The 13,102-nt window shown below is 50.0% G+C and overlaps 1 protein-coding gene and 1 long non-coding RNA gene across 15 annotated transcripts in view; one reads left to right on the top strand and one right to left on the bottom strand.

Moving 5' to 3' along the window:
• The first annotated feature begins 175 nt into the window (after positions 1–175).
• The window catches only part of CES4A (carboxylesterase 4A), a 21,126-nt gene continuing 8,199 nt past the window's right edge, over positions 176–13,102 (top strand). The window contains exons 1-13 of one of the 10 annotated variants that reach the window (XR_008293498.1): positions 178–676; positions 4,132–4,333; positions 6,874–7,015; positions 7,096–7,229; positions 7,553–7,706; positions 9,192–9,296; positions 9,367–9,471; positions 9,617–9,655; positions 10,132–10,272; positions 10,803–10,883; positions 11,239–11,392; positions 11,798–11,930; positions 12,010–12,142. Coding sequence is in view for 9 of the 10 variants with exons in the window: in XM_027075960.2 (XP_026931761.1) it covers positions 493–676; positions 4,132–4,333; positions 6,874–7,015; positions 7,096–7,229; positions 7,553–7,706; positions 9,192–9,296; positions 9,367–9,471; positions 9,617–9,655; positions 10,132–10,272; positions 10,803–10,883; positions 11,239–11,392; positions 11,995–12,141; positions 12,365–12,437 (1,661 nt within the window). In the remaining variant the exon portion in view is untranslated. Of the gene's footprint in view, positions 677–4,131; positions 4,334–6,873; positions 7,016–7,095; positions 7,230–7,552; positions 7,707–9,191; positions 9,297–9,318; positions 9,472–9,616; positions 9,656–10,131; positions 10,273–10,802; positions 10,884–11,238; positions 11,393–11,797; positions 12,308–12,364; positions 12,438–13,102 lie in introns of those variants that run through there. The other 9 variants (XM_027075960.2, XM_015068133.3, XM_027075964.2 and 6 more) reach the window with 9 other exon arrangements.
• The window catches only part of LOC106971381 (uncharacterized), a 26,945-nt gene continuing 17,718 nt past the window's right edge, over positions 3,876–13,102 (bottom strand). Inside the window, exons 4-5 of one of the 5 annotated variants that reach the window (XR_008293500.1) lie at positions 10,268–10,417; positions 3,876–10,019 (exon numbers count right to left, since the gene is read on the bottom strand). This is a non-coding gene — a long non-coding RNA (uncharacterized LOC106971381). Of the gene's footprint in view, positions 10,418–13,102 lie in introns of all 5 variants that reach the window. The other 4 variants (XR_001429653.3, XR_001429655.3, XR_001429654.3 and 1 more) reach the window with 4 other exon arrangements.

Raw genomic sequence — 13,102 nt, 5'->3', positions numbered from 1 at the left:
CAGATCTGGCTGCCCCAACAGGACCTTGAGCCTGTGAGGTCAGCGACCATGCAGGAACAACCCCCCCCCCCACCCCACCACCAGGGACTTTTGATTCTTGGCACAGAGCCTGCCACTTCATGATGGTCCTGGATGAGAGCCGGGATGTGTGAGGAAGGGTGAAGCATTGCCTATTAAAAGAGACTGGGCAAAACAAAGGGGAGCAGGGAGGCCTGAGACCCTTAAATCCACAGTGAATACACCTAGGGATTGAGGGGCCTTGTAACCAGGTCCTCTGCTGCAATCTTAGCACCTACTGTGCACTCAGAGCTTGACTCACACTGCAGCTGTAAGCCTATTGCACAGACGAACACATCAGGCAGAGATTGCAGACTGGTCAGTTTTTTGAAGAGCCAAGACTATCTATCATGTGCTGTCACTCCAAGGCAGACAATCAAGGCTGTGGGCTGGCCAGAGGGCTGGTCACAATTTCTTCTGCCCCTGCACCTGCTTATGGGATTTAGGGAAGATAAAAGTGGGACTTCCCAGTGCTCACTGGACACTGCAGACACAGCTACCAACTGGTACGCACAGTGTGGATGTCACCCCAGCCTGTGGCAGGAGCTGGCTGGCCAGAACATGAGTTGGATTCTATACCTGAGCCTCACCCTTTGCCTGATGGTGCAGACAGCCCTGGGTAAGCCCCAACTCCATCCTGAGGGTGTCAGGCAAGAGGGACATGAGAGACACAGGGGCAGGCCCTCAGCTCAACCTCTCCTGGTGCAGTGGGGCAAGGGCATTTCAACAAGGTCTGGGCGGATGGGGGGGTTGTTTCGGGCACTGATCCTCCCATCAGCTAAGAGTCTAGACATTTATGTTTATATATTAAAATATATTTTATAATTTACATAATATTATGTATTTATAATTTGTTAATTTATATTTGTATTCCTTATAAAATTAATATTATATAAAATTACTACTATATTAGTATATACATTAGTGTGTATGTATATGTTACCACCAACCAGACTGAGATCTAGAACATTTCCAGCACCCCACATGCTCCTTCCCAATCAATACCCTCAAAGTAGCCACTATTCTGACCTCTATCACAAATTAGTTTTGCCTATATAAGTGCATTTAAATTTTTTTAAATGTTTTATTTATCTTTAAGACAGAGACAGAGTGCGAGCAGCGGAAGGGCAGAGAGAGAGGGAGACACAGAATCTGAAGCAGGCTCCAGGCTCTGAACTGTCAGCACAGAGCCCAATCTGGGGCTTAAACTTATGAACCACAAGATCATGACCTGAGCCAAAGTCATACGCCTAACCGACTGAGCTACCCAGGCGCCCTGTTTAAGTGCATTTAAATTTTTTTATTTGCGAGAAACTTTGCTAAATCACTTTTAGCATTTTGGCATATTTTCTTTTAGTCTTTTTATTTCATGTTTGTACACAGCTACAGTATTAGCATGTATACAACTTTATACACTGCTTTTTTTCACTTAGAATCTTATCACAAGCAGCTTATAACTTTAGTTTATAGTTAAAATTTTTTTGCTTGGTCCTGTGACATAAATGATGCTTCTAGTACTCACTATGGTATATTTAACTATGGTTCATAAAGGTCTTCGTTTTAATGCCTTTCTGACTCTTTTCTGAAGGGAGGGACCGGAAAGTGAAATTACTGAGTCAAAATAAACTTTTAAAAACTTTTAAAAAGGTTGGGGGGTACCTGGGTGGCTCAGTTGGTTAAGCGGGTGATTCTTAATTTCGGTTGAGGTCAGGCTCTCACCATTCGTGAGCTGGAGCCCTACATCTGGCTCTGCACTGACAGCATGGAACCTGCTTGGGATTCTGTTTCTCCCTCTCTCTGCCCCTACCCTGCCCTCTCTCGTGGGCTCTCTAAATAAATAAATAAATAAGTAAAAACTTAAAAAAAAAAGAAATCACTGAGTCAAAGCATGTGAACGTGGCTCTTATACATTATGCCAAATTATTTCTCCAAGGCATTGTATTAATTTATCCTGCACCAACCTGTACCAACAGTATATGTGAATATCCTTTCACATATACTGTTTCTTTGCCAGAATTGGGGGCCATCATTTTTAATTTCTTAGGTGGAAGTTGTCTCTCCTGGTTTTAATTAGCATTTTATGCTTATTAAGAAGGTGGAATGGGGAGCCTGGGTGGCTCAGTCGGTTGGGCGTCCGACTTCAGCTCAGGTCATGATCTCACAGTTCGTGGGTTCGAGCCCTGCATAGGGCTCTGTGCTGACACCTCAGAGCCTGGAGTCTGCTTCAGATTCTGTGTCTCTCTCTTTGCCCATTCCCACTTGCACTCTGTCTCTCACCCTCTCAAAAATAAACATTAAAAAAAAAAGAAGGTGGAATGTTTTCCTAAGTGCTCACATATTGTCTCCGGGTAGCAAGGCTGGAGTGGGGACCACTCCATGGCAGTTCTTGTTCAGGGGTGTAAAGCACTCTGCCACATGCTTAGGTGTCCCCAGAGACTGGGATGAGGACAACAGAACATCACCGCTTAGAGTAGAACTCTGAGAAGAACCTCACTCTGTGTGACCTTGAGCAAGTTCTATAACCCCTTTGAGCTTCATTTTCCACATTTGTATTGTGCAATAATAACATTTACTCTCTACATTTTTTAGGAGGATGAGGTGAGATAATCCATGTAAAGTGTTTGGCACAGTGCTAGGCTACAATAAAGGATCAATAAATTATAGTTGTGGGCTAGTCAGGCTTCAGGGCAAATCCAAGTAATATGACAGACCTCTGCCTCTTTGCTGTGTCCTCTGAGACCTCAGGCTGGTTGCTGCCCCTGTCTGGGCCCTTAGTCCTCCCCTAGCTCTCCCCAGGGCCAATGAGGACTTGATGTGAGAGAACCATGTGAAAGGCTGTGTAAACTGCAAAGAACTGCACACATAGAGGAGGTTTGAGATGGCCCTTTGCCTGCACTGGCCTGCCTACATGCTTGCAGGCCACCATTGTAGTCACTCCTTGTGCACAGATATTGCTTTTGTCAGACGTGCAGAGACTCGGGAACATGGACAGAGTGGTACTTTGGGTCACCTGCAGCTGGAGGTGTGAGGGTGTGCTCTACCACACCAATTCCAAATGCGGTGCCCAAAATCAAATGCATCAAAATCTCATGGAGGTATTTGTAAATCTACTTTCCCAGTGCAACCCTGAGATTCTCATTCAGAGGGCAGGCCTAGGAATCTGTATTTCAGCAATGATTTCCTCAGATGATTCTGATACACAGCCAAGTTCAATAATACTCGGACCAGATTTGCTTTCTGTCATTTGCAGAGTGAGCTCCAGGGGACCAGGGTACAGAACGATTCAGTTTTGATAAGAAAGGAGGAAGAGAAATGACAGGGGTGCTTCAGGAAAGGGCAATAGATGTGAGGCAGAGCAATGCTTGGCAATAGCAATAGGGCAAGATGAGAGCTGAGAAGAGGAAGAAATGCCCATAGGCAGCCATTAAATTCAAGTTGCTCTAGTTTGTATATAGTCCAAGAGCTGGCTAAGGTGTGGATATAGGTCTAATGTATCTGTGTGCCCCTGTGTAATATATGAATATATGCCACATATGGATACAATGTAACCTTTATATAACTGTACTTACATGCATGCATATGTACGTATGCATATGTGTGTGCACTTAACTCTTGTATTTCTACATGCTTTGTTGTAAATAAGCTGTGTTCACATATACCTATGTATGTATAAATTTGTATGTACATGTGAGTATTACTGTGAGTATACATACGAATGAGAATGTCAATAATGTGTGTGATTTCTTCCCAGAAGTATGCCAGGTAAATGTCAGCAACAAGAAACAGGTACTGGAATACCAATATGAGACAAGCAAAAATCAAAATAAATGACATGATTATTGACATTGATACATTAAATGACAGAAAAATAATTCATATAATAGACATGAACCTTTATGCACCTACCAACATAGCATTGAAACCTTAAACAATGAGAGAGAAAAATACTGAGAGAAACACAGAAAAGGTAGGCAAAATACACAATTGTGAAAAGCTTCAAGCTGCAACTGGTGCCATGGCAGACAGGCCAGAGTCCTTTCAGTGGCCAGAGTGACCCTTCTCCTCTCTTCCTAGGTGCTCAGCACACCAAGGAACCTCTAGTGATTACCAAATATGGGACCCTCCAAGGAAAACAGATGCACGTCGGGAAGACACCCATCAATGTCTTCCTAGGAGTGCCCTTCTCCAGACCGCCTGTGGGTGTCCGCAGGTTTGCTGCCCCAGAGCCTCCAGAGCCCTGGGAAGGAATCAAAAACGCCACCACCTATGCCCCTGCGTAAGAGCCAAATGACTGTTGGCTGGGAGGTGGGCAGACTCTAAGGAGGGGGGGTGGATCTATGCCGGCCTCTGGGCCAGAGTTTGAACAACTCACTAAAAAGAGTGCACTGTATGACTGTAAGTAGCCTGGGGTCCATTCCGGCCCTCAGTTTCCAAACCTATATAATGAAGTCGTTGGCCCAGATGATGTTTACAGGACTGTTAATGCTGTTTGTTCTTGGCTTTCTTATGGGAAAGTTCCAGACAAGGAGGAGGTGCTCACTGATGTGCCTCCAGGATCTTCTGGGAACCTAAGTTTTCCTAAAAGTATGTGAGGAGGAGTTCTCTCTGTCTCTATCTGTCTGTGTCTCCGTCTCTCTGTCTCTGTCTCTGTCTCTCTCTCTCTCACACACACACACACACACACACACACACATACACACACACACACCATACCCAGTGAACCCTGAGCTCTTCCCTCTCACTTGGGGCTTGAGCCCCAGAACAAGCCCACATGACACCATCAGCCCTTCCCTGCAGAAGGAGCTCCAAGATAGGGAGTCACAGGCTCAGTTTCAGTTTTAATGTCCCAGACTTTCTTCTTTTTCAGACAGAGAGAGAGAGAGCGCGCGCACGTACGAATGCTTGAGCAAGGGAGGGGCAGAGGGAGAGAGAGAATCTTAAGCAGGCTCCACATGCAGCACAGAGCCCCATGCAGGGCTCAATCCCATGACCCTGAGATCATGACCTGAACCCAACCGAGTCACCCAAGCACCTCAAAGTCCCAGAATCTTAATGCAACCTCTAACAGGGCTCAAATCCTGAGTCACATGAGCATGTTGAGATAATGACTGCCCTTTGAAGCACTAGGCTTGGCAATTTACCCAGAACAAGTGTATTTATTATTTATTCAGATCATTGAGTAACCCACTGACCAGAATATTCTGTGGCAATCATTAACAATCAGTTGGATACAGCACTGGGCTTAGAAAAATGTCTACTGTGAGAACCTGGGTGTCAGTTGATATCTAAAAAATATAACCACCACCCAGGGTGTCTAACTGTTGAGAACAGGGCATCCACTGTTAGAACATGAATGGCTATTAGTAGAACACTGGGGTGTTAGTTGTTAGAACACTGACCACCAGTGAGAGAAACCAAGACATCTGAACCTTCTGTGATTGTTATGTGGAATCCCATGGATCAGGTGACAGAACAGGGGATGACCATTATTAGAGCCCCGAGGATCAGGGGTTTAGAGATTGGGGTGCCCATTGCATAGAAGTCCAGGTGTCAGTTGTTGGAACGTTGGCCATGAGCTGTCAGACAATAGCTGTTTGGAACACAGAGTGACAGGTAGAAGAATTTGTGGATGGCTTACAACAGACTGTGGGATGGTAGTTAAGGAGACAAGAAGACTAGTGGCCAGTTTGAATAATGACTAGCTTCAGGCCAGAGCAGCAAGGGAACAAGTGGAGAAAGGAGTAGAATAGACAGGCTTTCCTGCAGCCAGTCAGATGGGCCCAGCCCCAACTATTGGCAATAGCCACACTCCAGGCTGGGACAGCAGGGAGAAAGGATGAAGTGGCCCAACAGCCCAAGCTCCACAAGTACACCAAATGTTCACATGGTACAAGGCACTGGGCTGAGTGCCAGGACTCAGACAAATCCACATCCATCCCTGCCCCTAGGGAGTGCATGGTTGCTTGGGGAGAATAACAACCAAACCAATCGAAACAACTCTAACCCAGCACTATAAACAGCGTGGATAGAACTTTGGGAAGCACAGACAGGAAGTGCCCAGCAGAGGGGGCGCCACTTTAGCTGAGCTTTAAACATAAGCAGGAGTTTGCCAGGCAGAAAAAACATTAGGCAGAAGGGACATAAGCAAAAGGGTTTAGAGATGGGAGACAAGGAAGGGTCCGTGGGCATCTAGAGCAAAGAGTGCCAGGAAGACTAGATGGAGAGGGCCTGCGTCAGTATGGGTGAATCTGGACCTTATCCTGAGCACAGGGGGGCCCAGGAAAGTTTTAAGGAGGGAAGTGAAAATAGGTTTTTGTTTTCTGTCAATCCCTCCGGTCAGGGTGTGGAGGATGAGTTGGAAGCGATGTCAAAGAGGCTGGGGCAGTGTCCTGGCCAGTGTAGGTAATGGCCTTTACAAGGCAGCATCTCTGGGATGGAGAAGGCCTATTTAAGAGCTGTTTGGGAGACAGAAAAGAGCCTGAAGGACGGGGGCATGAAATCCCAGGACACCCAGGTTTCTGGCTTGACAGCACCAAAAGGGTCTCCAACAGAAGCATGGAACCTCTCCCCAGGCAGATTCCTGGGACCGGGGGCAAGACAGAGAGGGGTGGATCTTGCCCTGGGTCTGACCTGGCGCTGCACTCACCCTGGACCCTAATGCTAGTGGAGGCTATTCGGACACAGATACACACACGCACGCGCGCGCATCCTAAATTTTGCTTTTGGTTCTATTTCCTCAATTGCGGAACCTGGGTTTGCAACCATTCTCCCGTCTTTGGCCACCACGTTGGGCCCAAACTCACATCGTGCCCGCAGGTGCCTTCAGGAGTCCTGGGGACAGATCACCTCCATGTACTTCAACACGCGGAAACAGTACAAGTGGCTGCGCTTCAGTGAGGACTGTCTGTACCTGAACGTGTACGCTCCCGTGCGCGCGCGTGGGGACGCTCCGTTGCCGGTGAGTATTCATCCTCTTCCACGCACCATCCCACTCAGGCACCCCACCGCCCAGCTCAGGCCTCCGCTTTCCATGTCCAGGTGATGGTCTGGTTCCCAGGAGGTGCCTTCCTCGTGGGCTCCGCTTCCACGTACGATGGCAAGCAGCTGGCCTCTCGCGAGAAAGTGGTGCTCGTGCTTCTGCAGCACAGGCTAGGCATCCTGGGTTTCCTGAGGTGGGCGGGGCCGGGGGCCGGAGCGGGGAATCAGGGGCCCGGCTTCCCAGGGACTTGGGCGGAAGGATAGAGGAGGGAGTGTGGGGGCGTGGTTACAAGAGGTGCGTGCAGGGGCGGGGCCTAATTTCTTCTGGAGAGGGCGGTCACTCCCAAGTGCCGCCAGAGGGGGATCTAACACTAGGGAAAGAGGTGTGGTCGCAAGACCTGGTGCCTCAGGGACCAGGCAGGGTGAGGTGGGGCCAGGCAGAACCGGGCTGGAGCCCTGAGTAACCAGACGGTCGGGGGGGGGCTCCGGACCCTGATTATAAGCCCCGCGCGTCCAGCACGGGCGACAGCCAGGCCCGCGGGAACTGGGCGCTGCTGGACCAGGTGGCTGCTTTGCGCTGGGTACAAGAGAACATCGCAGCCTTCGGCGGAGACCCACGCTGCGTGACCCTGTTTGGCCAGTCTTCGGGGGCCATGTGTATTTCGGGACTGGTGAGTGCAGCGCCAGGTCAGACCCAGCACAGACGCAGGTCCCCGGGTTCCCATGAGTGCATCCTCCACTGCACACACACCTATGCAGATTTGTGTGTACAGGTACATGCCGGTGCACAGACTTGCCCTCACCCCTGCAAAGGGTACTACTCCATCCAGGGGTAGCACTGATGAGAAAACCAAGTCAGCAGAGCGGGCAATGCTGAGAGTAGGTATACTCAACCAATCCGTGGTGGGCTAGAAAGATAACGCAGCACCTCCTGCCTCCCTACCTACCCCCAGAGCTCTATCCCCTGAACAGAATGCATCATCCGCCTTATGGGCAAGGCTGGGGCCACAGACCAAGCCTGGGAGTCAGGGGCCTGGGTTGGAGACTCAGGCGACCACTGACCTGGAGTGTGCCTGGAGTGTAGGTGTAAGGTCAGGTACACCCTGTGGGACACATGTTAGGGAGGTGAGCTGGGACCACATAACACAGGGCTTTACCCGCCACAGTAATAATACTCAAACGCTCAAGCACTTTCTGTGTGTCAAACACTCTTCCAAGCACTGTATGTATATTCATTCAATTCCCTCAACAATCCAGAAATAGAAGCATCCTCTTTCTACAGTTCTACCAAAAGAGAAGTTTTCTCCATTGTGCAGATGGATAAATTGAAGTCCAGAAAAGTTAAGCAGCTTTATTCAAAATACATTGGAGAACAGGGAAAGATTTGAAGCAGAGAAGTGACACAGCCAGAAGTGCATTTAGAGAGATGGCTCAGTGTGCTGGAACTGAGTTAGGAAGAAGCAGGAGGAGAGGCCTGGAGGCCATCTGGGAGTGGAGGTGGGGTATATCTTAGAAGAGAGGATGAGGCCTGCCTCTGAAACAGAAGCAAGAAGACTGGAAAGTAGAAGGTAGCTGAAGAGGGATGCAGGAAGCCAGATGGACAGGACTAGGGCAGCTGGGTGGAGGGGTGAGCAGAGATGATAGGAAAGGCCCCTGGGGCTGGATGGATGGTGTAGTGTAAGGGATGCCACTCAGATGGGAACCAGCTAGAACAAGTTTGGGGCACATGAAGTCTGAAGTGTCCAAGAGACAAGATGAGGGGTCCCAGTTATAGTTGCTCTTCCAACTTGGGCAGCAAAGAAAGTTAAGAACTGTCAATACAGGTTAAAGGGGCCATAGGAACACCCCCCCCCCCCATTTCTAACCCAGAAGCATAGAGAGTCTCTTTCCTACACCAGCAGAACCCTTCCCACAAGCTCAGATCCCCTCTGGAACTGCTGGGGCCCATTGCAGGGGCCAGGATAGGGGGGCCCACAGGCATGAAGGCACCGGCTGTAGGTCCAGGACTCCAACCCAGGACTCTTGACTCCCTCCCAAGCTGCCTGCACTCTTTGGGCCCCTTCACGCTGCCCAGCCCTGGCCAGAAAGGCACCCAAAACTGCCCAAGTGACTTCTACTTGTGCCTCTCATGGATACCACACTCCCCACCCCTGCAGATGATGTCACCCCTAGCCCGCGGTCTCTTTCATCGGGCCATTTCCCAGAGCGGCACCGCAGCACTCAGAGCCTTCATCACTCCTGACCCGCTGAAGGTGGCCAAGGTGGGTGTCTCCTCTCCCCCAGGGCTCAGCAAGAAGGGGCAGGATGGGCCTGAACACCTCTTCTCCACAGACAGTTGCCCGCCTGGCAGGCTGTACCTACAACAGCACACAGATTCTGGTAGACTGCCTGAGGGCACGATCAGGGGCTGAGGTGATGCATGTATCTAAGAAGATGGTAGGTAAAACTTCCTTCTAGCTCCTTCACCTGGCCACCTGTAAGCCACCTACCTGACCTGATACCCGGCTGCCCCCAGGGACCCTGTCTAAGGAGGACAGTGGGGAGACTTTCTTTAACTCTAGTTCCCTCCTCTCCCCTACAGGGATTCTTCCACCTGAACTCCCAGAAAGACCCTCAGGAGGTGAGCAGGCCCTGTTCTGTGATACAGTATTTATTGAACACCTCCTCCTATGTGCCAGGCATTCAGGATACTAAGTGAACTGTTCAGACCAAGATTCCTTCCTGAGTAGGACTGATGTTCCAGTGGAGACAGTCAGTAATCCCTATACATAAATAACTCATTTACCTCTTTAGAAGGAAAGTGAATAGTGACAAATGGAGCAGGGTAAGTAAGGCATAGAATTTTAAATAGGAGGGACAAAGAAAGCTTCATTCAGAAGGTGACATTTAGCAAAGATTATCAAGAGGTGAGGAAAGTAGATACCTGGGGGTGAGCATCTCCTGCCCTCCAAGGGGTCACTGAAGCCCAGCTTTTCCCAAAGGGCCTATGGATAAAGAAATCTCTGGATGGGGACCTGCTGAGCTGGGAACCCTAGGCTACAGGGATCCTGGGAGGATATGTGGGAGGACTATTTGGAAATGCCCCTTGCCTTGTAGGTTGTGTGGTTCATGAGCCCGGTGGTGGATGGTGTGGTGTTCCCAGATGACCCAGCAGTGCTCCTGAGCCAGGGGCAAGTTGCACCTGTGCCCTATCTTCTGGGTGTCAACAACCTGGAGTTCAGTTGGCTCTTACCTTTTGTAAGTCAATAGGAGGGGTGCCCACCCCAGCAGGAGTAGCAGAGGATTCCTCTTGGGTAGTACTGTGCATGAGATCAGATCCCATTGGCTCTTCTGGGGATGTCCAAGTGCTTGGGTACATCCTGCAGTCCCAGAGCAGTAAGAGCTGGCCAGAAATGATGGGAGGAAGAGAAGTATTGGCCTCTTGGAGGTTTGAGGACCCCAAATCTTCAGATCATAGTTTGGATGGATCTCCTATCCACTGTTTAGCCTCCAGGCAGCTGCAAATCCTGCCCCCTATCCCCACCCCCACAACTGCTCCTAGGTCAGGATAGTTGTCCCCAGTCCCCACTTCAGCTCTGACCTGGGTGGTAGTGATGGACAGGTTGAGAACAGGAGGGCAGGAAATAGTCATGGGCCCTTCCTGGGCTGTGTGCTCTGAGAACTCACCACTTAGATGGGTGAGAGCCTTGGAGCCTGGTGTAGCTCTGGCTGGAATCCCTCCTGATGTTTGGGCCTAACTCACACCTGGGTCCTTATATTGTGGGCAGATCATGAAGATCTCACTAAACCAGTTCATAATGAGAAAAGGAATCATCACCAAGCTGCTGTGGAGAACCAGTACCCTGTTGGTGAGGAGCCATGCTGTTAGGGGTGCTCAGTTTGGTTGGACAAAGCTAACTCCCCTTTTGGTGGGGCTTGGAGTTTGGTATGGGATCAGATGGCTGCTGGTGAGCAGGTTCCCCCCACCCCACCCCCACCCCCCACCCCCCCGCCACCGCACTGGCCTCAGGGTCATGGCAGGCAGTTCTCATGCAGTCTAAACACAGGGGTAAGAATCAGCAAAGATCTTCCCAGAAGTTCCCCTCTCTCCCCCACTCTCCCAGACCAAAAACTCCTCAGGATGCTGAGTGTAAGTCACTAGTGTGCGCATTTCTGCTCAGCTGGCACCCCAGGCCTCAGGGTGGGTATGAATTCCCCACCCAGAATATCACCAAAGAGCAGTTACCACTGGTGATAGAGGAGTACCTGGGTGACATTGATGACCGTGACTGGAAAATGTTAAGAAACCGTTTAATGGACCTAGCTGGGGATGCGATCTTTGTGTACTCCACACTACAGGCTGCCCACCACCACAGAGGTATGTGGGGTCCCCCAAGAGTGGCCACAATCTGTCTACTGATGCTGCTTACCAACTGCTCAACCACCTTCTTGTACCTCTGGGCTGGTATAGGATTCCAAGATGGCATAGAAAAAGTAGTGGGCTGTCAACTGAGAGAGAAAGGGAGAAGGAGGGCAGGGCAGAGTCCAGCCCAGAGGACATAGCCTAGGGTGGTCAGGGAAGGCTTCCTGGCTGGGAGGACAGGCTGAGGGGGCACATTGGAGATCCTGTCCAGGATGAATGGGGCTTGGAGAACACATGGGTGAGAGTTCACAGGTGGGGCTGGAGAGCACAGACACCAAAGAACCTTAAATGCCCAAGAGAGGAACGGTTCAGAGAAGGAACAGGAAGGGTCTGTGATCCTGCTACAATCCCCACCTGCAGATGAGGAATTGCAGCTCAGAGACTGTTGAGTGAGTGACTTGCCCCAGGACATGGGACTGATGAGTAGTGTAGACAGGACTCAAATCTGCTCCTGAGATTCTGGAGCCCAAGCACTTTTCCCTGCTTGATGCAGGTGGGTGGGATGTGTGGGGTGGATGAGAATCCCAGCCCAGGACTTTTCCTGCAGCCCTCCTCAGTTTCCCTATTCCTAGATGCTGGCTTCCCTGTCTACCTGTATGAGTTTGAGCACCACACTCCCACCGGCGTCATCATCAAGCCCTGCACTGATGGGGCAGACCACGGGGATGAGATCCACTTCATCTTTGGGAATCCCTTCTCCAAAGGTGCTACAGCCCCACCTGACACCCTCACTGGGTGTCTAGTCTCCCCACCTTTGTATCCAGACTCACCTCTCCATTGGCTGACCCTAAGGGTCTAGGCAGTTCCTAATCTAGAATGTTCCTGGAAATGAAAGCCTCCCAGTATGGAAGAAATAGTGGAAGGAGAAGGGTGGGATGTTACCACCCCATGCTCTGTTCCAAATGTCTCATCCTATTCTGACCCCAGGCCATTCCACAGTTGAGGAGAAAGCACTGAGCCTCCAGATGATGAAATACTGGGCCAACTTTGCCCGTACAGGGTGAGTCTGGTCCCCCAACACATCTGGGCAGTCTTCCTGCCCAACGCTAGACCCATTGGCCAGCTGCTTCAGGTATTTGTCCCTGTGTGTCCCATAGGAAATACATGATCAGCCTAAGCAAACTGCACCTTCTCCCTCACCTTTTCCTAGCCAGTGACCAGGTCCTAAATGTCCCTAGGATGTGTCCCTCTCTGTCCCATGACTACACTCTTCATTCACTCAAGCATTCAACCCAAGTCATTCATCATGCACTGTTTTTCACCCAGCCCTATACTGGGAGCTGGAATTCAAGAATCTTGCAAACATGGCCCGCATCCTTCAGCAACTTGCTAATGTTATAATGAAAACATTAAGTTGCTGTACTGGGGAAGAAGGTACTATGAGAGCACAGAGGAGGTGTCTGACCGAGCTCAGATGGGCAGGAGTGGCTTCCTGGCAGAGGTGACATCTGGGCTGAGCTTTGGCTAGCCTTGTGACTGGTTTCCCATCTCCACATTCTCTATCCTTTCTCTCCACCCCTCTTATGATACTCAAAAGATCTTTCTGAAATACTATCTGACCAAGTCACTCACCTGTTTAAAACTCTTCCTGGCTTCCCTCTGCCCCCAGACTAAAGTCCCCACCCCTTAGCCCGTTGGCATGAAAATTTTCAAAATCTTTACTGG

Source organism: Acinonyx jubatus, chromosome E2 (assembly GCF_027475565.1).
Source record: "Acinonyx jubatus isolate Ajub_Pintada_27869175 chromosome E2, VMU_Ajub_asm_v1.0, whole genome shotgun sequence".
Taxonomy (NCBI): Eukaryota; Metazoa; Chordata; class Mammalia; order Carnivora; family Felidae; genus Acinonyx; species Acinonyx jubatus.
This window is presented reverse-complemented; position numbering and strand designations above follow the sequence as displayed.